The sequence below is a fragment of the Neomonachus schauinslandi genome, chromosome 10 (assembly GCF_002201575.2).
Source record: "Neomonachus schauinslandi chromosome 10, ASM220157v2, whole genome shotgun sequence".
NCBI lineage: Eukaryota > Metazoa > Chordata > Mammalia > Carnivora > Phocidae > Neomonachus > Neomonachus schauinslandi.
The window spans coordinates 30,884,152-30,910,111 of NC_058412.1; the positions used below are offsets into that span (position 1 = coordinate 30,884,152).

Here is a 25,960-nt window from a genome sequence, read left to right on the forward strand (position 1 = left end):
GCTTTCCCCCTGGAAATTTCTGCCATTTTGTCATTCCTGGAGGCTTCCAGGCAAATGCAGGCAAACAATATCCTTTGTGTGTTAGGCTGCGAGACTCTAGCGTCTTTGCTTTTTTTTTTTTCTGGGGAAAAAAAAAGAAGAAGGCTAGAATCCATCACCTGGCTTCTGAAGCTACTGCTCTGGATGTAATCCTGGGCACTTTGGAGCTGGTAGGGGTGTTGGGTCACGGGGTCCTCGCTCACAGGTGTCTCCTGCAGCACGGCTGCACCGTTGGAAGGCTTCTGCAAAGCTGCACGCTTGGTTCACCTGAAGACCAAGAGCAGCGTCTGCAGCTAAGCTGTCAGGCTGGGTTTGCACGCCAGCAGTTAGTTTAGCTTTGCTTCTGAGCAGTTGTCCTTCCCTACTTTAAAAAAAAAAAAAAAAATGCAGCCCATAAAGCATCTGCCACTACTTAGGATGGGCTCATACTCTGTTACTGGGGCATCTTCAGATCGTCTTGAGTGTATATTTATATTTGTTGTTGTCGGGGCTGTCCCTGTAGTTTCCCAAAAGGGCAACTCCCAGAAGCTCTTTATCAGGAAGGACCAGTGTATAGTCGGTGTCCACAGACAGAGAACATTCCAGTACCAGATCTCTGTGCAGCCATGTTGGGCATGTAGCTTCAGGACCCGAGTCTAGTTGTCCTGTCCTGGGGCAACAAGAGGAAATCGGTTCCTAGAGCTCTGCTCAGGTACGAAGCCAGCTAAGTGTGAGCAGGTGAGAAAATTCTGGCCTTCTGTTTCCCCGGGGATTAATTCATTCCCAGGGTTGTAAACATTATACGTCCCCTTTTCGCTTTATAGAACTGTGAGACTTGGAGGCAGTGTGGGCAACCTGCCCAGCAAGATATTATCATGTACACAACATTGTGCAGAACCAAGCACGTGTCTTTATAGGCGTTTGCAGCACACAGGTTTTTTTTTCTTTTCTTTTAATGTTGCTGTTCTTTACTTACAGTCGTAGATGAGGAATTAAGAAAGCAAAAAATGAATGCTTTGACTAGGTTTTTGCCTCTTACAGTAACATTAGTAAAATTCTATCTTATTCTTTTCCTTGAGAAAAGGTACCTTTTATTTTTATAGAAATCTACACAACCCACTCTGTCCCCCAGCCCATCTGTGTTCACTTGCTGTTCTTGCTGCTCTCGGTTTTTGAAAGCGCCTTCTAAAATTACATGAAAGCAACCCCATTTTGACAAGATTAGAATTCTGGTACAAAAGGCTTACCATGAGGCTGTGGAGAAAGGCCCAGCAAAAAGCTTTGTATTTTATTTCACCCTCTCTGGGTTCAACCTACAATTCAGTCAATTTTATAATTACTTCCCTAGGGCAAGTCTAAGTCTCTGCCCTGGAGAAATAACAAATTCCAAAGTAGTCTCCCGGTTCAAAGATGGTGCAAATGCAGACTGTTTTGATCTACATGTTTTAATCATTCTGGAGCTTCTTACAGAAAATTCCTTTAGACTGGGGCGCCTGGGTGGCTCAGTCGGTTGAGCAGCTGCCTTCGACTCAGGTCATGATCCTGGGGTCCTGGATCGAGCCCCACGTCCAGCTCCCTGCTCATCGGAGAGCCTGCTTCTCCCTCTCCCTCTGCCTACTTGTGCTCTCTATCTCTCTGTCAAATAAATAAATAAAATCTTTAAAAAAAAAATTCCTTTAGACTTTATATGATTCTAAAATGTTGGACATAGTACTAGTTTCAAACCTACTCCAGTATGCATCCTCTTTCTTTGCATCCCACTCCCCCCACCCCGTATTGTTAGTCACCAGGTGCTGCCGATTTTTTAAACTAAGACTGTATTTTTTTTTTTTTAGAAAATTTTTAGGTTCACAGCAAAATTGAGCAGAAGGTACCGAGATTTCCCGTATACCCATGCCCCCACATATGCACAACCCCCCCTTTTCAACATCCCCCACCAGAGTGGAGCATTTGTTACAACTTGATGAACCTACATTGACATATCATCATCACCCAAAGTTCATAGTTTACATTAGGGTTCACTCTTGGACAAATGTAGAATGACATGTATCCATCATAATGATAGCACACAGAGTATTCTCTGCCCTAAAAGTCCTCTGGACATAATATTAGTTTCAACCATCCATCAGTATACTTCCTCTTTCCTTTTGAGTCTCCGCTCCCCCCCAGTATTGTTAATCATCCAGTCGTGCTGATTTTTAACTCCTAAGTATTTCTCGAATCTGTCTCTTCAGTGTGTATTATTGATTATATTGTTCTATTTCCATCCTCACTATCCTGGTTAGGCTGTCTTTTCTTGTCTAGATCACTGCCTGGCTTATATTATGAGTTTCACAAATTGGGATCAGTGGATGACAAATGAATCTGGAAAATAGCTCTCTAACTGGGGGGAAAAAAAAATCTCTTTAGATCTAGCCTCCATCTGGTTACTAAAGTTATCTATCTAAAATGCAAATCTTGCTTTGATACCCTAAGCTTAAAAACCTTTTAGGTGGCTCCCAGGCCACACACCAGCTGCCTCAGACCCATCTCCCAGCGTGCCTCACTCATATCCCACACACCTGCCACCCACAGGGACCACCCAACTCCCCCTTCTCGGTTGCATAAAACCCCTACTCTTCAAGTCTATACTTTCTCCTTAGAAGTCTTTTCCCCACTTCCTGCAAACAATAGATTCTTTGGTGTTCAAGGGTTTGTGTAAGGACAGAAACTGTTTAGAGCTCACCCTGTGCCCAGAGCTCACCTTTCTTATCTTCCCTTCCACAAGTCGGACTGAGATGATCTAGCAGGATTTAGTTACAGGTCTAAAGTAGGGAGTTGGAGGGAGCTTCAGTCTTGGTCTCTTTGGCTTAAAGCTAGAAAACTGTGCTAAACACAAAAATGAAACCCAGTAAGAGCCAGGCTGTACGTTCTAGGAACAGGGACTCCCTCCTTTCCCTACACTCAGTCTCTCTCCAGTCTTCTCCCTTCTTGACATCTGTTTTCAACAGAGCATATGAACACAACAGGGCAGGATAACCGGGATTCAGAAAGCCTGGACACCGGGCTCCCTTCTACTACCCGCCAGCTGTGCGCTTGAGTCAGCCAGGAAAACTCGCTGAGCCTCAAGCTAATCTGCTAACTCTCATCAGATGGGCGTTATATTAGTTGAACTCTGAAATCCAGTCAGTTTCTAACCCTGATTCAGAGACTCCGTGGAGCCTCTAACCCAGATATTCATAACCAGGATCCATACATGTATGTCTGGGAAGATGATGAGAGATCTTCAGGGGCTTCACGGGCCCCCAAAATTCTGTGTAAAGCCCTGTATGAGCTGATCGCATCATCTTGGTCCACAGAGGGTTTGTCTTTTGTGTGTGTGTGTCGGGGGGGGGAGGGTTGTCCTTTCTCAAGGTAATGATAGTTTATGGTTATCCTACTATGTATTATTACATATAAGATAGCCATTGTTTTGGAGATGAGCAATAGTGTGTTTTCCTTTTGGTAATCTTCAGGGTGGCTTTACAATTTTTTTGCTACTTCATCACCAGTTGATTTTCTGGAGGGAGCTAGAAGACTAGTGAGAGGAGGAAGATGGCACTCCCAGAAGGAAAGGAACTTCTCCAAGGTTCCATCTGGAGGAGCAAGAACTGCCAGGAGTGAGGGTTGGATGGCCAGCTTCTCTGTTTCTGCTTGATCCGATGAATGCAATTGCCTTTCTGTATCCACCAGCCCTTGGTGCAGTCAAGACTCCAGGTCTGGGGTGCCTGGGTGGCTCAGTTGTTAAGCATCTGCCTTCGGCTCAGGTCATGATCCCAGGGTCCTGGGATCGAGCCCCACATCGGGCTCCCTGCTCAGCAGGGAGCCTCCTTCTCGCTCTCCCACTCCCCCTGCTTGTGTTCCTGCTCTCGCTCTCTCTCTCTCTGTGTCAAATAAATAAATAAAATCTTTTTTAAAAAAAAGACTCCAGGTCTGGCCATCAGTCTGTGGAGTACAGAAGCAGGCAGGCAAGCAGGGGCCTCACCCTGGGCAGGAAGCCAGAGCATGGTGTCCTGGTTGTCACCTTCAGCTCTGCAGCTCTCGAGACAAGCACCTCTAGCTGTGGGCCTACGCCCGGTTTCTTCTTTTTCCACTCTCCATCACCGTGGAGAACACACAGGCATGCATATAGCACACGTCCTGTGCTTAAAGAAATAAGGCTAGTGTTATTAAAGAAAGGATTCGAATAACACTAAAAAAGTGAAACTCATGATACTGGTACTTATGGAATGTTAGTTACCTGGAGCTGTTTCTGCTAGGACAGGTGCCTCCTAGACAGTTCGAGGAAGTTCACGACAAGAACTCTAAGGACCTCGCCTGGTAGCAATAATACTCTCCAACCGGGTGCGTTACTGAATCCTTCTCTATAAAAGGGCCCCAAGAACAGTTTTATGAGGCTCTAGAATAACGTCCAAAGCGGTACTTGTATTCCCTGCGAGAAAACACATCACTGCTACAAGACTGGCAACCATGAGCCAGTGTGGTGGGAATTTGGCAGGAGGAAAGCTCAGAAATTAGCACTTGGCCAGGCATTATGTAACTCCTGTGAACATTTCAGACGAACAACAAGTGCATCTGCCGGAAGAGGTGTTTTTTGCTAGAGCTCTGACTGCCACCCTCGGAGAGCCGGTGTTTAACGCCCACCCTCCCCACCCCGGGTCTAGACAGGGGCTGGCTCTAGCTCATTCCTTCAAGGTCACCCCATTCTGAAGGAGCTGAGAGGTAACTGCGGGCTTTGCACTATGGGCCTGAGGCTGATTCACACAAGTACTCAGAGCAGACTTATATTCAGTTCAACGAACATTTATGGAGCGCCTGCTAATTGCTACCTGCTTCCTGAGGCGCAGGCCATGGAAAGATGATTGAACACTATCTCTGCCCTTGAGAAGCTCACGGGGAGTGAAGAATCTACTGTGGTCAGAACAGGAGAAGAGGTAATGTCCATGGGGCTAAGGGAGCCCAGAGACAAGGGTAGAAGGAGGCTTTCTCAAGATCCCCCTGAGCTACAAGACGTTTCTTAGTGTCTGTGAGGATCTAGGAGCAAGGAGAGTGAGATACTTTTGTGAAAGCACCACCGATATTTAAGGTGCAAGAAAAGCTTACACAAAAGGTGCCAGGGGAGATGGTCAGAGGTAGAAGGCAAAGAAAGAGAAACGGTGACCGGAAGTCTAGGGGTGACCAACAGCATCAGGACTCCGGAGAGTACTCTCCCTGCGGAGGCCTGGGGAGAGTGTGCGGGCTGGCGTGGCTGTCCCTGCTGACCTCATTTCACAGAGTGGTGAGGGAGAAGCCAGGCTCTGACAGCTGGAGGAGCCACTGAAAGTGAGGAAGGAGAGTCGGGGAGCATAGGCCAATGAGGGGTTGCCAACCAAGGCAACTTTCTTGAATACAAAATCTCAGGCCCCAGCTCAGAGGCTCTGGTTCATTTGCTTTAGTGTGGGGCCAGCGAGTCTGTACATCTGTAAGCTCCCCACTGAGCTAGCGGCAGCCACTGGTGTTGAATATGCTTTCGGAAACCCGGGAAGGGAAGAAGACGGTGCCTCCATGAGGTGCAGATGCAGGGTCAAGGAAGAGGATTTTTCAGGGCAGAGGAGCTGATGGAGGGCAAGTAAAATGTTTGTCAAAGGCTTCCAGGTGAGAATGGAGACCAGGAATCTGGTGGCCTCATCTGGTGCCACTGGGAGTTTCCTCCAGATTCTCTCAGGAGTTTCAAGTCGGGAGCAGAGCAGGTGGACCGTGGGATGATCCAAAGCTGGAGTTTTGTCAGGTTGGAGGGGCAGGAGGACAGGGTGTAAGGCAGGCCACTAAGAGTGTTACTAACCACAGCGGCTCAGGTCATAGACCCTGGGCCCAGACGCGTAGCAGAGGACATGAGGGGCGTGATGGACGCTCTGGCAGGGGGACCTGAAGACTGGGGGAGTATAGCGGCACCCTGGAGAACAGGTCTATCAGGAATGCCCCTGCGGGAAGGCTGCACGCAGACAGTGGGTGCACTTCCCACTGGCAGCAAATCCCTGGGTGCCATCTTGATGTGAGTCTAGGACGCAAAAATTCTCTGCGTGAAAATGCCTCGTGTGGGACCAACCGTGAAGTGTAAAATTGCCTTCTCACCTGAAAACAACATGTAACTGGGTTTAGCATTTTATGCTTCAGATGACATGTGATATCCAGAAGCAATACCCTCCCCCCATTGCTAGTCAAAGTAAAATCAGAAAATGCTCAGTGAAAAGGAAAAAAAAAAAAGAAAGAAAACAGCAGTAGAATAAAGCCACAAACCCAAAGCTCCGGCAGAGGGAAGGGGGAAAACTGCAGCAGAGACAAGCTTTGAGGTTGTGTGATCTATGAAAATTTATAGAAATGTTACCTCAAATAAAAAAAAAAAAAATCCCAGGGTGCTTTACTTGCCAACCGCTGGAATGAAGACAAAATTCCCACCCAGGGTGTAACTTTTAATTATCATTCTCTTTATGTTGTTTCTTGAACTAACAGCAGGCGTTCTAGAGATGATATGCCAAGATGGCTTAATTAGATGTCAGATGAGTACCTGAGCCCCATTACTGCGGCTTCCTTATGCAAATGGGACTGACTTCTGAACCTGCCTAGTTCTGAAAGAAACGGACAGAATTGGAGCAGCTGGGCTGGAAGCACGGCTGGGCCGTCCCCATGGAGACCAGACTCCCCGCTCTTCCCGTTGCCCCAGCTTTCCTCCCCATCCCCCCCCCTTTTTTCTGAGATGAATGCAGGACACATCTGAGCCTGGGTCTCCCTTAGATGGTCTCCACACCAGTGCCTTTCACCTTTAGTATGCACAGAGCTCACCTGGGGAGCTTATTAATATGCAGATTCTGACTCGGTTGGCCTGAGGGAGAGCCTCTGGGTCCGGTTTCTTTCTTTTTTTTTTTTTAAGATTTTATTTGTTTTTTGACAGAGAGAGAGACAGCGAGAGAGGGAACACAAGCAGGGGGAGCGGGAGAGGGAGAAGCAGGCTTCCCGCTGAGCAGGGAGCCCGATGCGGGGCTCGATCCCAGGACCCTGGGATCATGACCTGAGCTGAAGGCAGACGCTTAACGACTGAGCCACCCAGGTGCCCCCTGGGTCCGGTTTCTAAAAAGCCCCAGGTGTGGTCCTGGGTCCACCCTTTCTCTAGCCCCATAAAAAGCGCAAAGAAGCTCTGGCTGGCCTCAGGTTTGTTACTTTTTCCTTTTTTGGGCACCTGCCCCTCCCCTTTCGCTCCCCTCCCCAACAACCCTGCTGTCCTCCTGCTGCGCTCTGAGCTCCCCTCCCCGCTGCAACTCTTCATTCTCCCACTTCTGGGCCTCTCTGTAGGTCATTCTACAAAGAGCTGCTCTCAGCCTATGGCCTCCCTAGAGAAGACAAGCTAACAATTTGATTTTAAAAAGAGAGAGGAGGGAAATAACTAGATGTCACAGGGTGTCCCTAAAGGGAACAGCCTGCTTCATTCTCTTTATCACGTGGGACAATGGATCTACAGCCTTGGAAGGTCACAGTCGGAAAAGTTGAATCCCAGACTGTGGGCTCCACAGGCACTCAGGTGCCTCCAGCTCAGGATGGTCCCTGGCCACCTTGGGTCAGCACGTCAGACAGAAAGCCTTCCAGAAATTGAGCTGGGATCTAGAGCCGGCCCCATTTTGCCTACTGCTTGGCTCAAGGCCTTGGAAGGTAGTTGTCCTGGTGCCCCCAAGTCATTTCTTCTTCCAGGAAGAGCTGTTCTTCTTCTGCCCTGAGTTGGCCATTCTGGTCATTGTCCCCTGATTCTGCTTCTGTGTGTCTAGGCCTCTCCATCTGGGATGCCCGCACTGCACAAAGTTATCAAGAACTGTCACCACCTCATTACACTCTTGATGTGACTCCTGTCGAACTTACTGCCAACCACATCCTCGAAGTCATTTTCACACATGCTGCAGCTCAGCTCACATCTCCCTAGTCAGTAATAATTGTAGTCATCAGACTTAATGTTTATGAGAATTAGTATAACGTGATAGCTAAGAACACAGGCTCTGGAACCAGACTGCCTAGGTGTGAAGCACTTAATGAAGAACGTGTCATTGTTAGTTATCACCGTCATGATTATCATCATCCTCCCTGTGCTAAGCACTTTGCCCACAATAACTGTTTTAATCCCCATGACAACTTCAGGGGATAGGGGCTATATTGTCCCAATTTTACAAGGAAGGAGATGGAACCTCCAAAGATTATTTTTCGTGCCGAGGGTTGGAGTTACAATGTAAAGTGAGGCAGTGTCCTTTGCTTTTTGGTTTTTGGCTTTTTTGGACACAAGTGCAGGACCGTATCCTTTGCCATTATTCACAAATTTCATCGTATAACCAGTGCTTTACCCCCACTTTGCACTGTTTTTGGATTCCTGGTTCTGTTATTCCAAGCGCATCTGCCTCCTAGCTTCACGCTGTCTGTCCTAATTTGAGAAGAATACCTTCTCTATCTTCATCTAGATCATCCACAGATCAGAGGCCACGTGACAGCTCCCTGCAGATTCTGCTCACTGAAGCCCAGGTGCTCCGTCTCCCGAAGCTCGAAGCTCCCCGAGCCAGCAGCTTTGTAACCCAGAGAAGCTGAGGGGGTAGCCTGGGGACGATTTGTATTTGAATATATCTGGATTTGTCTCCTAGTGAGCATGCTTCATCTTGCCTTCCAGGACTCCATTCCATTCCAGAGTTCTTCCCAGGACAGAGGGCAGCTCCTAAATTTATAGTTTGTGAAACTGACCCTCTAGGTAGGTCCAGTTGCAAAGACTGAGTCGAATGCAGGGTCTGCAGAACACACATACCAGGGAAGATACTGACCTGTCCTGCAGATAATGAGACCTAGGAGGCTGGCTCTGTATTTCAAGGCTCCCTTCCTTCTGGCTCCACAGCCCTTTTATGTCCTGACTAAACCACAGGAGGCTAAGCAGTCGTGGTGGTCAATATTTCTGTGTAGGCAGAGCATGGGGCCCCAGTCTCCTTGGAAGGGAGGCTGGGGCGTGCCTTGAAACTTAAATCGTAGGTTTATTTGGAGCGATTTGCAAGAAAGGGAAGCACTGATGGAGATCAGAGGGGCTAGATCCCCCACATAACGCCATTTCTGGGTGCCACTGTGCCAACTGACCAGAAAGGCCGGACTGATTTCTTCCCTCTCCCCTGTACTGGTTATATTCTCTGACCCTGGGCCATTAGTGCAGTTTGGCTCTCTTCAGTTACCACCCTTCTTGGCTTCCTGTGACCCATGACTGTGGGAGCCTCCTGGCTCTTGGAGGACAGCAGGAAGCCATGGGTCTACCACGAGCCTGGGCTCCCTAATTACGCCACTGTCGCTGGAGCCTGCCCAAGTTACTGTGAAGCGCAGAACAAGCATGCAGGAAGATGTTTCTGCCCCAATATGTTCCCCTTTTGAAATCATCAAGCAAACGCCGAACACTGTCTCTCTGTGTGGTCAGGCAGAAGGGCTGTCCTTCTCCTGCTGGAGCCATGAAGGACCATTGGCAGACTGAGCCTGGTGGACCCAGGAGGATCTGGGGAAGGCAGTCTTAATTCTCATAGATCAACATCTGGCCCTAGCAATGCACCTACTCTTGGGCAGTGGGTGCCCCAGGATGCCATGAAACCGATGGGGACAGGTGAGGGAGCTTCCACTGGAAATGGAAAATGCCTCTGAACTTAGTGAGCCCTTGGTGTGACCTTGAATGCTTAAATGCTGATTTTGACACATCCTCAGGAAAACGAAGTAGCTAAAGGCAGGGACTCAAACCCTGACTGCTTAGGTTTAAATCCAGCTCTGTGACACTGGATCATTTATTTAACCTCTGCAAACTTCATGTGTAAAGTAAAGGTAATCCACTAGACCTACCTCACTGGTCATGAAGATTAAATGAGGTATTACATGTAAGGTGCGTAGAACAGCTCCCGGCATTTCATAAGAGCTTTGTAAGGATTAACTACTATTATTACCATTTTCATCACCATCACCACCATTTCTGAGTGTTGAATATGTACCAGCCACTAAGCTAAGCACATACACGTTAGCTCATTTCACTACCCTTTGGAAGAGGTGTAATGCTTCAGTTATGCCTCAGTCAAAGAAACGGACATCTGGAGAGGTTAATTAAGCTGCACCGAGCTAGGCAGGTAAGTAATTCGGGAATTCAGGATTTGGAGCCAAGTCTCCCTAACTCCACAGTCTATGTTGTTATCACCCCTGGCCATGTTCCATAAAAACAGCTATGTTACAGAGTACTTCCTGCCCACTGGGTAGGATGTGGAGCATTTTATGTGCCTTACCTTGTTTAATTTTCATAATCCCATGAAGTAGATACTCTTCTTATCCCCGGTATACAGAGGAGGAAAGCAAGGTTCAGAGAAGCTAAGCAACCTCCACACATTTTTACAGCAAAGAATTTAAGTCCAGGCTGCCTGACTCTTAAAATCCATTCTAGTATCTATTGAGTTTGACTGCCAAACAAGTGAGCAAGATGCTGCTCCTGGGAGGTTGGTAACAGCCATTGGTGATCTCGATTCCTGATAGCCACTGTAACCCGGGAGGACACAGTTTGCTCGATCAGCCCCATTTTCTGAGCTGTTGTTAGGGGCAATTTCCACTTTCTCTGATGCTTCACTTTACTGCAATTTCTGTAAGCTGTTGATTTGCTCAGATTAAGACAAGCTCCTGCGTATTTCACATATTAGTTTATTGTACGTCCTGCAAGAATATGAAGGAATCGTAGCTAGTCCAGAAGGAGGCGCTGATGTATTGTGCAAAAAGCCTTTGCCGTGAGTCTCCCAGTAGACCCCCAGACTGCATTTTCTTGACCAAACCCCTAAGGTTGTGTGACTGCAACATTCCAGATGTGCATTTTAGTCTCAGGTCATGAGAGGGCAACTTGCTTGGTGAGTAGTGGTCTGGCAGAACGTATTCATCGGCCTGGAAATCAGGGATTCTTAACCAGTCATGCATGGCTGGCCTTCAGAGGTTCTGAGAACATTCTTTATATTTGTATGCATTTTCCTAGACAGTGAGCCCTTAACTTTTACAATATTCTCAAAGGAGTACATAACTCCAAAGCCAGTTTAAAAACTACAGTTCTAGATTTAAAAATCACTAAGGAAGGAAGCTTCAAAAAACAAAACTAAACCAAAAAACCCTTATTCCTTTTTTAATGAAAATGGCAATTCTTCCTGGAGGCAGAAATGTACCTTCCTTTTGCATCAATGATTTATGCTATAATGAATAAGTGTTCTCTTTGTTCTCTATTCTGGAGAGAGAGAGAGAGAGAGAGAGAGAGAGTGTGTGTGTGTGTGTGTGTGTGACAAAGAGACAGAGCACTATGTGCCAGGTACTGCCCTAGAGATAGGTTCCTTCATATCATTCTCTCAAACCTCACAATATCTGTTTTAGGTAGACACCAATATGAGCTCTATTTTATAAGGAAATTGAATCTTACAGAGGCACAGAAACTTGCCCAAGGTCAGTTAGTAAGTCTGTCTGAATCCTAAGATGTCTTACATAGATTTGTAAACCAAAATATAGGACAAATCATAGAAAATAATGTTCAAATAATATACTTCATTTTTAAAATATTTCTCTTTTTTTTTTTTTTTTTAAAGATTTCATTTATTTATTTGAGAGAGAGAGAGTGAGAGACAGAGAGCATGAGAGGGGGGAGGGTCAGAGGGAGAAGCAGACTCCCTACCGAGCAGGGAGCCAGATGCGGGACTCGATCCCGGGACTCCAGGATCATGGCCTGAGCCGAAGGCAGTCGCCCAACCAACTGAGCCACCCAGGCGCCCAAAATATTTCTCTTTTTTTAAGATTTCTTTTTTAAGGGAGAAAAAAATTTTTGGAAAAAATTTCTCCGCTCATCCTAATTTTTCTAGAAAGTCTATGCCAGATTTTCTTTTCTCTTTTTTCTCCCCTTTTCCCAAAATAATTTTTAATTGTTATTATAAATAAGACTTTGCTGAGGACTGTCCGGTGGGACTCTGATCTTATGGCTGCACTTGTGTTACGGGGTTGTGTGAAGATGAGCGAGAAAGGGAACCTGCCAGGAAGGGGCTAAAAATGAACAGATGCAGTGACTCTTGCAGTGACCATCTGTTCATCTTCTCAGAGAGGCAGGTACTAACTAGGGCCACCAGGCAGAGGAAAGAGCTATTTCTGATGATGAGAAATTAAAAGCATTGAATTAAAATTCACCCCAGGTGAATTTTCTCAGTCAGACACCGGGAGAGTGTTCATGCCCAGATGTTACAAAAAACCATTTCCCTGGAGTCAGTGTTTGATCAGAAGTTCAAAGGACTAATTCACCTTCTACTCCGTTTCTTAAGTCGTTTGCCCCCCACCCTAAGTCAGAGTGAGCAGTCTCTAGGATATGTGTAATATAAATGCATCTTGCCTACACTCCAGATACAACTTCACAGGGGACAGCAGTCCATTCCTGTGCTTGTTCCGACCCGCACCCTGTCCACTGAGCCAGTCCTGACTTATCCTTCAAGATTAGACTCCTGTCACCACCTCTGGAAACCCTTTCCTGACCCCCACAGCTGCACTGGGGGCTGCTTCTCCTCCACGAGAGCCCCCTGGATGCCACTCTCATGGCCTTTGTCACACTGTCCTGTCAGTGTTAATTTTTTTATCTGTCTCCTTCACCAGATTCTAGGCTCTCTGAGGTCAGTTTCATGCCTGGTACATAAAAGCTACTCAAAAATGCGTGAATTAACAACTTTGTATTTGTTTTTCCCCCACCCAAAAGTAATTACAAGGATTAGTGTTCTTAAGGTAGGACCAATTAAAGACACTTCTGACTATGTAGTAAAGGGAGGGGAGGGGTGCATTAACCTCCTGTCAAGACTAGTCAAGTGCCAAGAGGTGAAAACATCCTAAGGTGGTATACTAGTCATCTATTGCTATATAATAAATTACTCCACACTTCATGGATTATTTTTCATTGTTTCTGTGGTCAGGAATTTAGACAGGGCATAGCCTGTGTCTGCATGTGATGTCTGGGGCTCATTTACTTCTTGTATGCTGGCTACTGGCTAGGGCTATCAGCCAGAACACCCCACAGATGGCCTTTCAATGTGACTTGAGCTTCCTTACAACATGGCGGCTGGCTTCCAAGGGGAAATAACCTGGAGAACAAGGGCCAAGGCAAGACCACTTTGTATTTATAACCTGACCTCAGAAATCACATAGCATCATCTGTGCCATATTCTATTGGTCGAAGCAGTTACAGGGGTCCTTCCCTGTTTAAGGTGGGGAACAAAGACTCTACCTCTCAGTGAAGGAGTGTCAACGTCACATTGTAAGTAGAGCCTGTGGAATGGGATACATACCGGTGTGACCATCTTTGAAAGATGGAATCTGCCACAAGTGGTCATGGGGAAAAGGCCGAAGTCCATATAATAGAACACATATAAGAACCCCTTATGTGAGAAAAGAGATATGAATGAAGGCAGATGGATTTCATGAAGGCAGTGAGTTTTTCCTTTGCTGCCAGAAGGCAGGTCATTATAACTCTGTCAGGAATGCAAATAGGAAAAGGAAGATTTAACACCTTGTGAGAGAGATCTGGAATGTTAGAGAGTCCTGTTTACAATTAGCAGGTCTACATCATCTTCTTGCAAGGATGGGGCAGCTGTAGTTGCCAGAGAGACACATCTGTTGAGGTTGGCTATAGATATCATCAGCTCATCCCTGGCTCACTGTCATTCCAACACCACTCTTGTCATAGTCCCTCATTATTTCATTATCCATACTGATGATACTGACCTCTCAGCTTCTTCTTGACATCCTCTCTTCCAATGATCTTGTCCCCCAACTCAATCCCATGGTCATTGGGTCATACCCTTGACTTTGTCATCACCTCTTATTGTAGCCATCTATAATCCCTATTTAAGATGTCTTTTTCAGCCCCAACAATTCTTTGATGTCACACAAACCCATAGTCCCTTGATCCTACCACCCTTTCACTGCCCCTTGCCTGCCCACGAGCTTGCTCCCCACCTACTTAAATCAGAAGTCTATCATTAGATTCACCCCTTTGCATGTGCTCTCCACTCCCTCACCCCCCTCCCTCTTCTGTGTATTCTCCTAACAAACCCAACCCGCCATGCCCTCCACAGCTGCCACCACGCAGGGACCGGTCTCACTCTAAATTCATGACAGTAACCTCAGATGAGTCTGCCGTGGTGCCAGCAGTCAGGCTTTCCTTGAAATGGGGATGTAGAAATGCCACCTCAGGCTGTTCGCCTGCCCCAGAGCTGTAACCCTGTATCTTTGGGTCAGAGCCCACCATCTGCCAGGCATTATGGCATTATGCACAGCCAGCCAGCCTGCAGGAGCATTAAGAAATCCCCTTCAGAAAACAACTTCTCTCTGCCGACACCCCAGCTTTCTGGTGGCTTCAAAACTGCAGTCTGGCGATGTGACATCCCCTCTGAGGGCACCCTTTCCATTTCCGCCTCATTTTCTGTACACTCAGCGTTGCTGAGAGAGCGATTTTGACATCTTCTATTCTTAGCACCAAAGTACAAAGTCACATATGCAGAGAGACCAAAATTAGAAGAACAGCACATTGATTTTCCAAATTCTTTGAAAAATCAAGAACACTTGGAGGGTTGGCGGTAGAAGGTACCGTAACCAAGTCACTCCAGGGTGAGGAGCCTGGAGACTTTGACACTGTGAAGATGTGTCCGTGGGCAAGTCCCTTTAGCTGTCTGGGTCCCAATCTTATCATCTGCAAAGCAAGGGGACTGGATGAGGTAATTCCTAAGGTACTTTCTAGATCTTTCATTCTGACTTTGCCACAGGATGTACCAACATTCACAGTTGTCCCTGTTTTTTCTGCCTCTACTTCATACATACATCAGTTTTTCAATCAAGTAAAGGCTCGCTTCATGCTCAGAGGGTACAAAGGTAAAAAGGACACAATCCCTGCCCTCTAGGAGCTTGATATAATCCTATAATTATGCCTAATGTGATCAATGTTTTGAAGAAAGTATGTTCAAGGTGTGGTAGGAACCAAGTAGAAAAGGAGATTAGTTCTAGTTGTGGTGGCTATAGTCCTTCACAGAGGCAATGACATTGGAGAGTAAGTATTCTTAAACAACGTTGCCAGGGTGTGCTGGAGGTAGGCACAGAGAGGACATTCCAGTTATGAGAAAGGGCCCAAAGACCTAGTGAATCTGGGGAAACAATTCCAAGTTTTCCATCTGCCCGATGATTAGGTACATGTGTCAGGGCATGAGGCTGGAACAAGGTAGATTGGAACCGTCTCTCTTTTTTTCTTCTCATTTAGCTAACATCTCATTTTGGAATTATCCCAAGTTTCTCATTTTTAAGTCAGGGCTTCTCTGCCATTCTGAAGTCTTACCCCCTCTAGGCTCTCCTTTGTGTTACATATGTTTTCCTGAAATTTGGCCTGTTTATTTATGCAACCCTCCAGAAACCGTTTATCATTTATCAAATGTTTCCATGTAATGTATAAGGCAGCAAATAATAGCTTCATTTTACAAAGAGAAAAGTTAACATAAACTTTGATTTGTAGATTGCTCAGTATCAGGTAAACAGACCTGAAATATGCCCTGGCTCCCTCCTTCATGAAAATTCCATGACTTTCTTTTTACCTTAAAGTCAAGAGAAAAAAGTAATCTTGACTGACTTGTGCAGTATCACATTGGAACTGTCATAAGGGTCAGATTTTGAGTCAAGCATGACTTGAAGGAACTAAATATTGTGAATACCATATAAGGTTAGGGAAAAAAGCATAACATAAATTGATACTCAGAATATGGGTTGGTAAGACAAAAATCTTCTTAAGCCCATGAAAACAGCTGCTGCTTTTCCCCAGACTAATTGTTTCATAAGGAAACATTTTACCTTTTTATAAATCAGTGTGGGAGGTGCTTGGTCACCCAGACTTCACAAGACAGTAGCACCCAGGTGATCATTACCATCCAGGATTTGGCCTTTGGCCTGAGGGACCCAAAAACTTCAACTCTTCATTCTCCTAGAACTGATCAGGTTTTAGAGGGCTGACTCTGAATTCAGAGGTGGATGTTTATAAAGCAAGCTCCTTATATTGTGTCTCTAGCACCATCTACTGGGAAACAAGAGTGCCTTTATTAGGATTCTTAACAGTTGAAAGCATCAGAAACCCAAGTCAGGTAGCAAAGAGAAAGGAGAAAGGGTAAGAAAGGAAAAGCTTAGCAGATTCTGAGGAACAGAGGATTAAGTATATTATCTTTAAGTTACTTATACGTAGATGTAACCACTAAAACAAAATTACAAACTTTCAAACTTATAAGGCACACACACACACACACACACAGACCATATAGTAAAAGATTTTAAAAAGCAAGCAACAACAAAAATTCATAAACACAGAAAGCACACCATAAAATGTAACGCCAGAGCTAAGAATACTTAAAACATACATATGTCATAGTAATGCCATAAAATACCTCTATTAAACAAAGTCTCTCAGATTGAATCACAAAGCAAAACCCATCAGAATGCTGTGTGCAACCAAGTCTTACAGAAAGGTTAAAAATATGAGATTTCAAAGCAAACCAAGCAAATGAAAGCCAAAGTGGCAGGAGTCTCAATCTTGATATCAGTAAAGGCTGATTTCAGGACAGAAAGCATTAAATTACATAAAGGAGGGTACCCTGTAATGATAAAGGATGCAATTTACAATGAGAATTCACCATATCAGAGAGCATAAAGAAAACTTCAGGTAGTTTCACAAAATAGGAGTAAGACAGCCAATACTGACCTAGAAATGTTTTAACTCTTAATAATTCTTGGATCAAAAGGGAATTCAAACCCCAAAACTAGTAACATCTAGAAAGTAGGTAAATAATATATAATTACATATAATGGAAATATATACATAATACATATTGGAATATATAATAAATGGAAATAGGATGTTACAATTATATATAACAGAAATTCCTATATGTGTTATAAAGCCTATTGCTCAGAAGAACATTGTAGCACTACTTATATTAATCCAAAAAAATGTGAAAATAAATTAATTAGGCATCTAATGCAAGATATTTGAAAAATAACAAAATAAACCCAAGAAAACAAAAGAAAAATTAATACAAATAAAAGCAGAAGTTATTATTTTGAAAAGAGGAGGAAAAATGTAGTACTAATACATAAATCCAAGAGCTGCTTCCTTGGAGGGGGGAAAAATAAAATAGATAAAGCATTAGCTAACCTATTTAATGCACAAAGTTAGAAATGAGCACAGGCCAATAACCACAGACAGATGAAATTGAAAGAATCATAAGTTACTGTCTTCCTCAACTCTACAAATAAGTGAGAGTAATATAGACGGAATGCACATGTTTCTAGAAAAATGTAAATTTGCAATTATGACACCAGAAAAGAAATTTTAAATTGACAGATTATCACAGAAAAAATAGAAATATGAGTGCATATAGAGTTGTCCAATGAAATACATAGGAATAAATTTAGCAACAACCTCCAAGACAAATTGAATAAAAAGATCAAGGTGGAAATAGGCTCTATCTTTGTGTGGGTCTGCGTTAACATACTTCGATATCCTTGTAACATCTCTGGAAGGATGGGTCAGGAACAAGCAACAGCGGTTGCTTCTGTTGAAGGAAATTGGATCTGTGGGGAACAAAGATGAGAGAGATTGTTTTGATTTATAGTATTTTGTATCTTTTACATTTGTTACCTTTTAAATTGTTTACATGTGGGCACCTGGGTGGCTCAGTCAGTTGAGTGTCTGCCTTTGGCTCAGGTCGTGATCCTGGGGTCCCAGGATGGAGTCCTGCCTCGGGCTCCCCATTCAGCGGGGAGTCTGCTTCTCCCTCTGACCGTCACCCCTCTCATGCTCTCTCTCTCGCAGTCTCTCTCATATAAGTAAAACCTTTTTAAAATAAATAAATAATAAATAAATTGATTACATGTGCAAATATTACCCATTCAAAAATTCTTTTTCGTACAAGCAGAACTGGGCAAAGGAAATAGATGGTTTTAAGGGGTGTTTTCAAAAAGAATGCTACTTAATTTTTCCTAGAGCTGACTCTGGTAAGAGAAGGATTCTTCTGTGTGCTTCCCAAACTCCTTTGGTCAAATAGTGGGCATCGGATGCTAGGATGGTATTGGCCAGGCCTCTGGGTCCCCCTTGGGTGCTTTGGACCTCAGGCATCCCCGCAGCTCTGTGTGAACTCACAGACTCTAGTCCTCACATACTAGGAAGACATGTTTCTGAACAGGAGCTCCGAGTTTAAGAAAAGGATGCCGTCTTTCGCCCAAAGATAGGAGATTCGTGTTTCCTCTTAGTATTTAGGAACACACAAAAGCAGAACTCAACATTTTGAACAGCTAAAGTTGGTTCTCCTTTCACTTGTTTAAATCTTTTAGTGGTAAGGTACAAGTTCCGGATTTTTCTCAGCCTCCTAAGATTTCAGACCCCCTTTGCATGCTACCTCTCTCTCCTCTAAAAATAGCACAGAAACCAAGTTCCTACAACATCTCCATCTGACCATATGAAAGGCAAAAGTAGTTTTTTTTTCTTTTAATATTTATTTATTTACTTATTTATTTGACAGAGAGAGACACAGCGGGAGCAGGAACACAAGCAGGGGGAGTGGGAGAGGGAGAAGCAGGCTTCCCGCGAAGCAGGGAGCCCGATGCGGGGCTCGATCCCAGGACCCCGGGATCATGACCTGAGCCGAAGGCAGACGCTTAACAACTGAGCCACCCAGACGCCCCGGCAAAAGTAGTTCTAACCCTAAAAGAGTATGTTAACTAACTAGCATTTGTGTCCACCTTTAAATATGTGACACTATTCTAGGACAAAGAAGACTTTTAAAGAAAATAAACTGGGCTTCCGGTTATGGAATGAATAAGTCGCAGGAATAAAAGGCACAGCACAAGGAATATAGTCAGTGGTACTGTAAGAGTTGCCTGGTGATAGACGGGGGTCCCACTCATGGAGAGCACAGCATAATGTAGAGAGAAGCTGAATCACTACGTTGCACACCTAAAACTAATGCAATATTGTGTGTTAACTATGCTCAAATTAGAAAAAAAAATTTTTTTTTAAAATAAAGACAGAAACTAAACTGGATCACGGTGTAAAGCTCTGAAGTAAATAGAATCCCTCTCCTCTTTCAAGAAAGCCTGGCCAGAGTGCTCCAGCCTGCTGCCTTTTTATCTGCCTCTTCCCACCAGGAGAAGTTGCTCCAGTACAAGGAACTGCCTTTGACCTGCGGAAGCCAGTCGAGCTTGGAAAACACCTGCAGGACTTCCATATCAATGGCTTCGACCACAATTTCTGTCTGAAGGGATCTAAAGAAAAGCACTTTTGTGCACGGTAGGCCCTTTTCACTTGCTGCCTCTGTAGGGAAGAAGAGATGCCACGTCCTATATGAGGAGCTTTTTCTCTGGCCGGATCAGTAGCATTTACTCTGCTGCAGGGACCACATACACATCCCCTGACTTTTCAAAGCTCCTCTTCCAGGGAGCCGGAGCCGCTCCCCCTCCCGCATCAGGCCATTAGCCCTGGGCTCCCACCTGGCAGCCTGTTTCTCTTCGCTGCCTCTCTCCCCATCTGTGCCTGTTCTTTAAGGCCCACTGGTTTTAGAAGGCCTGATTCCTCCGGACTGAAGTCACCTCTGCTTTCCTTGAACTTCTGGAGCCCTTTGTACTTTGTTCACATGTGATTCGTGCCCTGTCTAGTTCCATGGAGCGTCAGAGGCTGCCCTTCTCCCCAGAGCACCCACCACCAGCACCACCAGCACCACCAGCAGCCTTGTTTCAGCGGCATTTGTGTGCACTCTTCCTCCTCCTCACTAAATTCTGACTCCTCGCACATCTCGTCTCCCTGAGTCCCCCCTCCCCGCCCTAGTGCCTAACACCGTGCTTGGCACCAGCAAATGATGTCTGTAGAATAAATGGATTTGAAATAAAGCAGAGAAAGTGATTCAAACTCCCAAGAGAAACTTCAAAAGCCTTCTCTCCCTCAGAGCCCCAGTCCCTGTGTTCTTCCAGCTGGATTCTGCCATTCTCCTCTTGCCTAGTGCTCACATTTCTCTCTCTCCTGCACCCACCTCAAGGAGACTCTCCGGCCTCTCTCCACTCTTCAAATCCTGGCCCTCCTCTTCCCAAACATCTTTCCCTGAACCTCTTCATGGACCATACACTGCTGGGATGTTTTACCTCTCAGTAAGAGGGGAAGACTGAGGCTTTTCTTTATCCATATCCCTTCAACACCAAGTATGGGAGCAGGTAGGTACTCTAAGCTCTGTAGAGGCCTGTTTTTTCTGGGGGGGGGGTTGTTTGTTTTTTTTAAAGGAAACAGTGAATCTAGCAAAAACTGACAGTACATCTCTTCTCAGGGGACATCTGACTAAAAAGCGCCGCCTGCTTGAACCCCAGGGAAGGGGGATGGTTTAATTTAGAGAAACATCTCTTCTCTTTCAAGACATAGCTGGTGGCTTTGCCAGGCCAAGCAGAGAGCTCCAACTCTTTATGAGAAAGACTCTCAGCCCCTCCAGAACCTGAAAACTGTGTCTCTTCAACCTGGCTGCCCCCGAGACACACACACACACACGGCTGGGGTGAGACTTCCTCAGAGAAGCCAAGATCACAGTGAGAAGTGGCCATTGGAGGATCCTCAGAACCACCTGCTCACGCCTCACCCAGGAGACTACGAGAATTTCCCATCATGCTCTTCTCATCTTTGTCTCCTTGTATCTGTCCCTGCTCTGTGGCTGGGCCTGCTTATTGGCTCAGAGGCTGCTTCCCAGCTTCGCCCGGTCCCTGCCGGCCTCTGCATCCCGTACCGATGTACCGATGTGGTCTGCTTTACCCCCAGGGTCCGGCATGCTGGAAGCGGGCGGCTACTGGAGGTGTACACAACCCAGCCTGGGGTCCAGTTTTACACAGGCAACTTCCTGGATGGCGCGCTGAAGGGCAAGGGTGGAGCAGTCTATCCCAAGCACTCTGGTTTCTGCCTCGAGACCCAGAACTGGCCTGATGCCGTCAATCAGGTAAAGCTCCAGCCCGGCTTCTCAGTGGTGTTGTGCCTAAGGTCACACGTATGACAGAGGTCACGACACTCAGGTCTGTGTGAATCACAGGTCCACAGGGTTCTCTTCTCCCAGTCATGATAAGGAAACCTTTAGCCAAGTTACTAACATAGCATTTATGTATTTTTTAATCTATTTTGTGCCTTCAAAGCCTTTATTCAGTTCTATGTTGCCCCTTATCAATACCTGCTCATCTTCTGCAACCATACTTTTTTGAGGGGTGGGGTGCAGAAGGGGAGGGAGAAGGGGAATCCTAAGCAGGCTCCGGGCCCAGCACGGAGCCCGACACAGGGCTCGATCTCACAACCCTGGAATCATGACCTGAGCCAAAATCGAGAGTCAGACGCCTAACTGACTGAGCCCCCCAGGCGCCCCCTGCAACCACACTTTTAAAATGATCCCATCTTCTCTTCCTGTTTGCTTACTGATGACTTCTTTTTCTAGCTGCTGCCTAGAGTCGTGCTGCCCAAAGCACCAGCTCTGCAGCTTGCACCGGAATGTAAATTGATACACGGCCTCCTTCATCGGCAAAGTCCTGCCGTAACAACGTGCTCAGTGATGCGGCTCGAGTTCTCTCTCAGTGCAAACCAGTAGTAAACAGTTGTTACCCTGGCAGCTGGTTCTAGAGCCCAGTCCAGAGCCATCCTGAATGGTGAAGGGTGCAGCTGGGCTGGCAAGTGTAACCTGTCCTCTTTTTCCCTGTACAGCCCCACTTCCCTCCTGTGCTGCTGAGGCCTGGGGACGGGTATGACCACACCACTTGGTTCAAGTTTTCTGTGGCTTGAGGAAGTGTGAAGACGTGACCTCTTCCGGGGCCAGGCTGGGAACCCCTTCAGCAGCCTGTCTCCTGCCCAGAGGGGCGACAGAGGCTTTACGAGTGATCCTGTGATGAAAGCCACGTGAAGGGTAGCTTCATAGTAGTGAGTCTGAGTATCGATTTTCTTTCCCAGTGACTGGCTCCAGGTCAGCTCTAATGAGCAGCTCTCTGCTCTGTGTAGTTAAGAGGACCCACCCACTAATATCATCACCTAAGCCCGACCCTAGCCCAGAAGGGGTGTCCACGCCCCTGGTACTGTGTTGGCTCCGTCTCTCCACCCTACCTTTCTCTGATTCTACTTTCTTTCCTTTTCCTGTCCTCCTCCTCTGCCTCCTCAAACCACCTCGCCCCTCCTGTGCAGCACTTCGGATTCAGTCGCATTAGCTCCTGCACCATGCTGGCAGATGGACCAGTCTGCCTGGAGAAGGCAGGAGATGACAGAGGGAGGGAGCCGGGGCTTCAGGAGGGTAAATGACCCTCATAAAAACACACGGCTGGGGACGATTTTAGCCAGGACTTGACATCAGGTCATGCACATTCGAGTCCCCTTCTTTGCTTCCATTTCAGTCTGCCAGGGCATTCGCGGGGTCACTGATGGGGCAAGCGGGGGTCTGACCCTCCTCTCTTTGGGCCAGCCTTTCTTCCCAGATTCACGTTTATATGAGTCTGAGTTTGAGTTTAGCTGTCTTAAAGATGTCACTTAAAGGGCCAGGTCAAAATATCCAGAAAGAATCTGTGATTTTGATTTTCTGCCTTTGGGGTTGAGAAAGTCCCAGCCCAGCCAAGGCATGGGAAGCCAGCAAGCCACCGGAGACCGGAGCTGTGTTAGTGTGGAGACAGGGCCTCACCCGAGGGCTGCACATTGCACCTGGAGCAAAATGTCGTGTTATGTAGATGAGCCCAGGGCTTCCCCCTTTCCTGAACAATTGAATTACCAGTTATGGGTTTGGGTTGGTGGTTGGTTTAGGTTTTTAAAGGAATGTACCTTTTACTTTTGTATACTAGCAGCCAGTTGAAATAAAACCAAAAGCTGTACCTTCGGAAGACTCCCCGTGTCTTCACTCATTTTTAAATCTGTCAGACACGGACTTTTGGGAAATTGACCGAGTATATGGTGTGTTCTGGATTCCACTGTGCTCTCCAGTCCAAGCACCAGCATCTTCCTAGAAGAAAGCCATCTAACTGGCCACCTGTTGAGCTTCCCATACTCCCTCTTTCTTAGCAACAACAATAAATCAAGAACAGTGATCATTTTTTAATTCATGTCATCATGGATTTTCCAGATACCTATTGTGTCCACAGTTCTCTGCTGAGTCTTTTAAGGAATTCAGGAAGTAATGTCTAAGATAGAGTGTATTCCCTCAGGGATCTGTCAGTCTCTCTGGGGAAGACAAGACTAATAGTGACAATAAGGTGATGTAGAATTGCACCAGGATGGACCAAACCCTGAGCACTAACTTTGCTACTGGCATTTACTACATGGGCAAACGATCTAATTTCACTTGGCCTCAATTTTTCTCACCTGTGAGGCAAAGGGATCAGACTTAAAATATCTGGAAGGTAAATCTATGTCTGCAGCGCTACAACGAAAACTGGCCACTAGTCAAATTCTTTTTCCACAGGCCCTCCCTATGCCGTAACGAAGGACCTGAGAAGGTGGACAGCAAATGATTAAGCCAGCCAGAGCCTGAGGGCTAGGAGCTGTGGTCCGTTTCTCTTCCCGGTTGGGCTTAAGCAGGCGGTGGAGGTCTAACTACATTACTGTTTAGAGCTTCCATCACACATCCTTCTTCTAGGGCCCTCTGGACAATTCTTACGCTGTTACCATCTTGCCAGGATTCTCCTCCTTAATGGCTCATCTTCATTTTATTGATTGCCAAAAGTATGATTGGAGAAATTATTTCATCTGACCCTTACAACCTGTAATGAGGTAGCAAAATCTTCATTAAAAACAAGAGGTCACTAGTTGGAGAAAGTAATAATGCCAGAAGTGGCAGATTTAGAACACAAACCCTTCAATAAGAAACCCCATGTTTAGGACGCCTGGGTGGCTCAGTCAGTTAATCATCTGCCTTCGGCTCAGGTCATGATCCCAGGATCCTGGGATCGAGTCCCATGTCGGGCTCTCTGCTCCGCGGGAAGCCTGCTTCTCCCTCTCCCTCTGCCTGCCGCTCCCCCTGCTTGTGCTCTCTCTCTCTCTCTCTGCCAAATAAATAAAAATCTTTAATTAAAAAATAAAAATTTAAGTCTGCAAAGTGAGGGGGGAGACATATTTAAAAAAATATATTTCGGGGCGCCTGGGTGGCTCAGTCGTTAAGCGTCTGCCTTCGGCTCAGGTCATGATCCCAGGGTCCTGGGATCGAGCCCCGCATCGGGCTCCCTGCTCTGCAGGAAACCTGCTTCTCCCTCTTCTACTCCCCCTGCTTGTGTTCCCTCTCTCACTGTGTCTCTCTCTGTCAAATAAATAAATAAAATCTTAAAAATATATATATATATATTTCAAATTTATAGAAAAGTTGCAACAACAGTAGAAAAATTTCCATACTCCCCTCACTCAGAGATCCCATTCAAATTTCAGCACCTGTCTCAACGTCCTTCTTGGCAAAAGGGTTCAAACCAGGAGCACAGATTGTACTTGTTTCTTCAGTTTCCTTCAATCCAGCACAATTCCTCAGTTCTCCCTTGACTTGACCTTTACGACTTTCATATTTTTGAGGGTTGCAGGAAAGCTATTTTATACAATGTGCTTCCATTAGGATTTGTCTGGTGTTTCTTCCTGATCAGATTGGTGTCATACATCTTTCGCAGGAGTATCACTGAAATAATGCTGTTCTTCATGCTGCAGCCTCTCAGGTAATGCCAAGTTCCGGGTGTGGCCTCTCACCAGCTACCAATATATACTTTAGCCAAGGGGCCTCAGAAATGAAATATTAAGCTAACTGCAACCTATCTACTAGTTTCATTAATTGTTCAATGCAGGGTTGTAATATTCTAGGTGCCAGAAATCATTCGGGAAACCCTAGAGAAGAAAGAAAAAGAATATTTTCTTTTTTTCTTTTTTAAAGATTTTATTTATTTATTCATGAGAGAGAGAGAGAGGCAGAGGGAGGAGCAGGCTCCCAATGAGCAGGGAGTCTGATGCGGGACTCGATCCCAGGACCCTGAGATCATGACCCGAGCCGAAGGCAGACACTCAACCATCTGAGCCACCCAGGCGCCCGAAAAAGAATATTTTCTTATTCAGAAGGAAACATAACAACTACAAATTAGTTCCCAATTTGGTGGCTTCTAGGTTTGACATTACATTTATTACCCAAGTATAGTTGATCCTTGAGCAATGCAGGGGTTCGGGACATCAACCCCCATGCAGTCAAAAATCCACGTATAACTTTTGACTCACCAAAACTTAACTACTAATAGCCTATTGTTGACCGAAAGCCGTACCATAACATATAAACAGTTGATTAACACATATTTTGCATGTTGCATGTATTATATATTATATTCTTACAGTAAAATAAGCTAGAGAAAAGAAAATGTTATTAAGAGAGTTGTAAGAGAAAATACATGTAAGGTACTGAACTGTAAAAAACCCACACATATGTGCACCTATTCAAACCCATGTTGTTCAGCCGGACTTTGTTTTCCTCTGTTCTAAAGAATTGTCTTTAAAAAGAAAATAATTACAAAGAAAGAATAAAGTAACATCTTCTACTCATTAAAAAAAATAATTAAGGGCGCCTGGGTGGCTCAGTCGGTTAAGCGGCTGCCTTCGGCTCAGGTCATGATCCTGGAGTCCCGGGATCGAGTCCCGCATCGGGCTCCCTGCTCGGCGGGGAGTCTGCTTCTCCCTCTGACCCTCCTCCCTCTCATGCTCTCTGTCTCTCATTCTCTCTCTCAAATAAATAAATAAAATCTTTAAAAAAATAATAATAATAATTTAAAAAATTAAAAATAAATAGGGCACCTGGGTGGCTCAGTCAGTTGAACGTCTGACTCTTGATTTCGGCTCAGG

General features: G+C 45.6%; 1 protein-coding gene across 1 annotated transcript in view; it reads left to right on the top strand.

The window, feature by feature from the left end:
* GALM (galactose mutarotase) overlaps positions 1-22,974 on the top strand; it is a 51,992-nt gene extending 29,018 nt beyond the window's left edge. The window contains exons 5-7 of the mRNA XM_021697539.1: positions 19,270-19,411; positions 20,915-21,089; positions 21,836-22,974. Of these exons, the coding sequence (XP_021553214.1) occupies positions 19,270-19,411; positions 20,915-21,089; positions 21,836-21,913 (395 nt within the window). The 3' untranslated portion in view covers positions 21,914-22,974. The remainder of the gene's footprint in view (positions 1-19,269; positions 19,412-20,914; positions 21,090-21,835) is intronic.
* Positions 22,975-25,960: the final 2,986 nt, after the last annotated feature.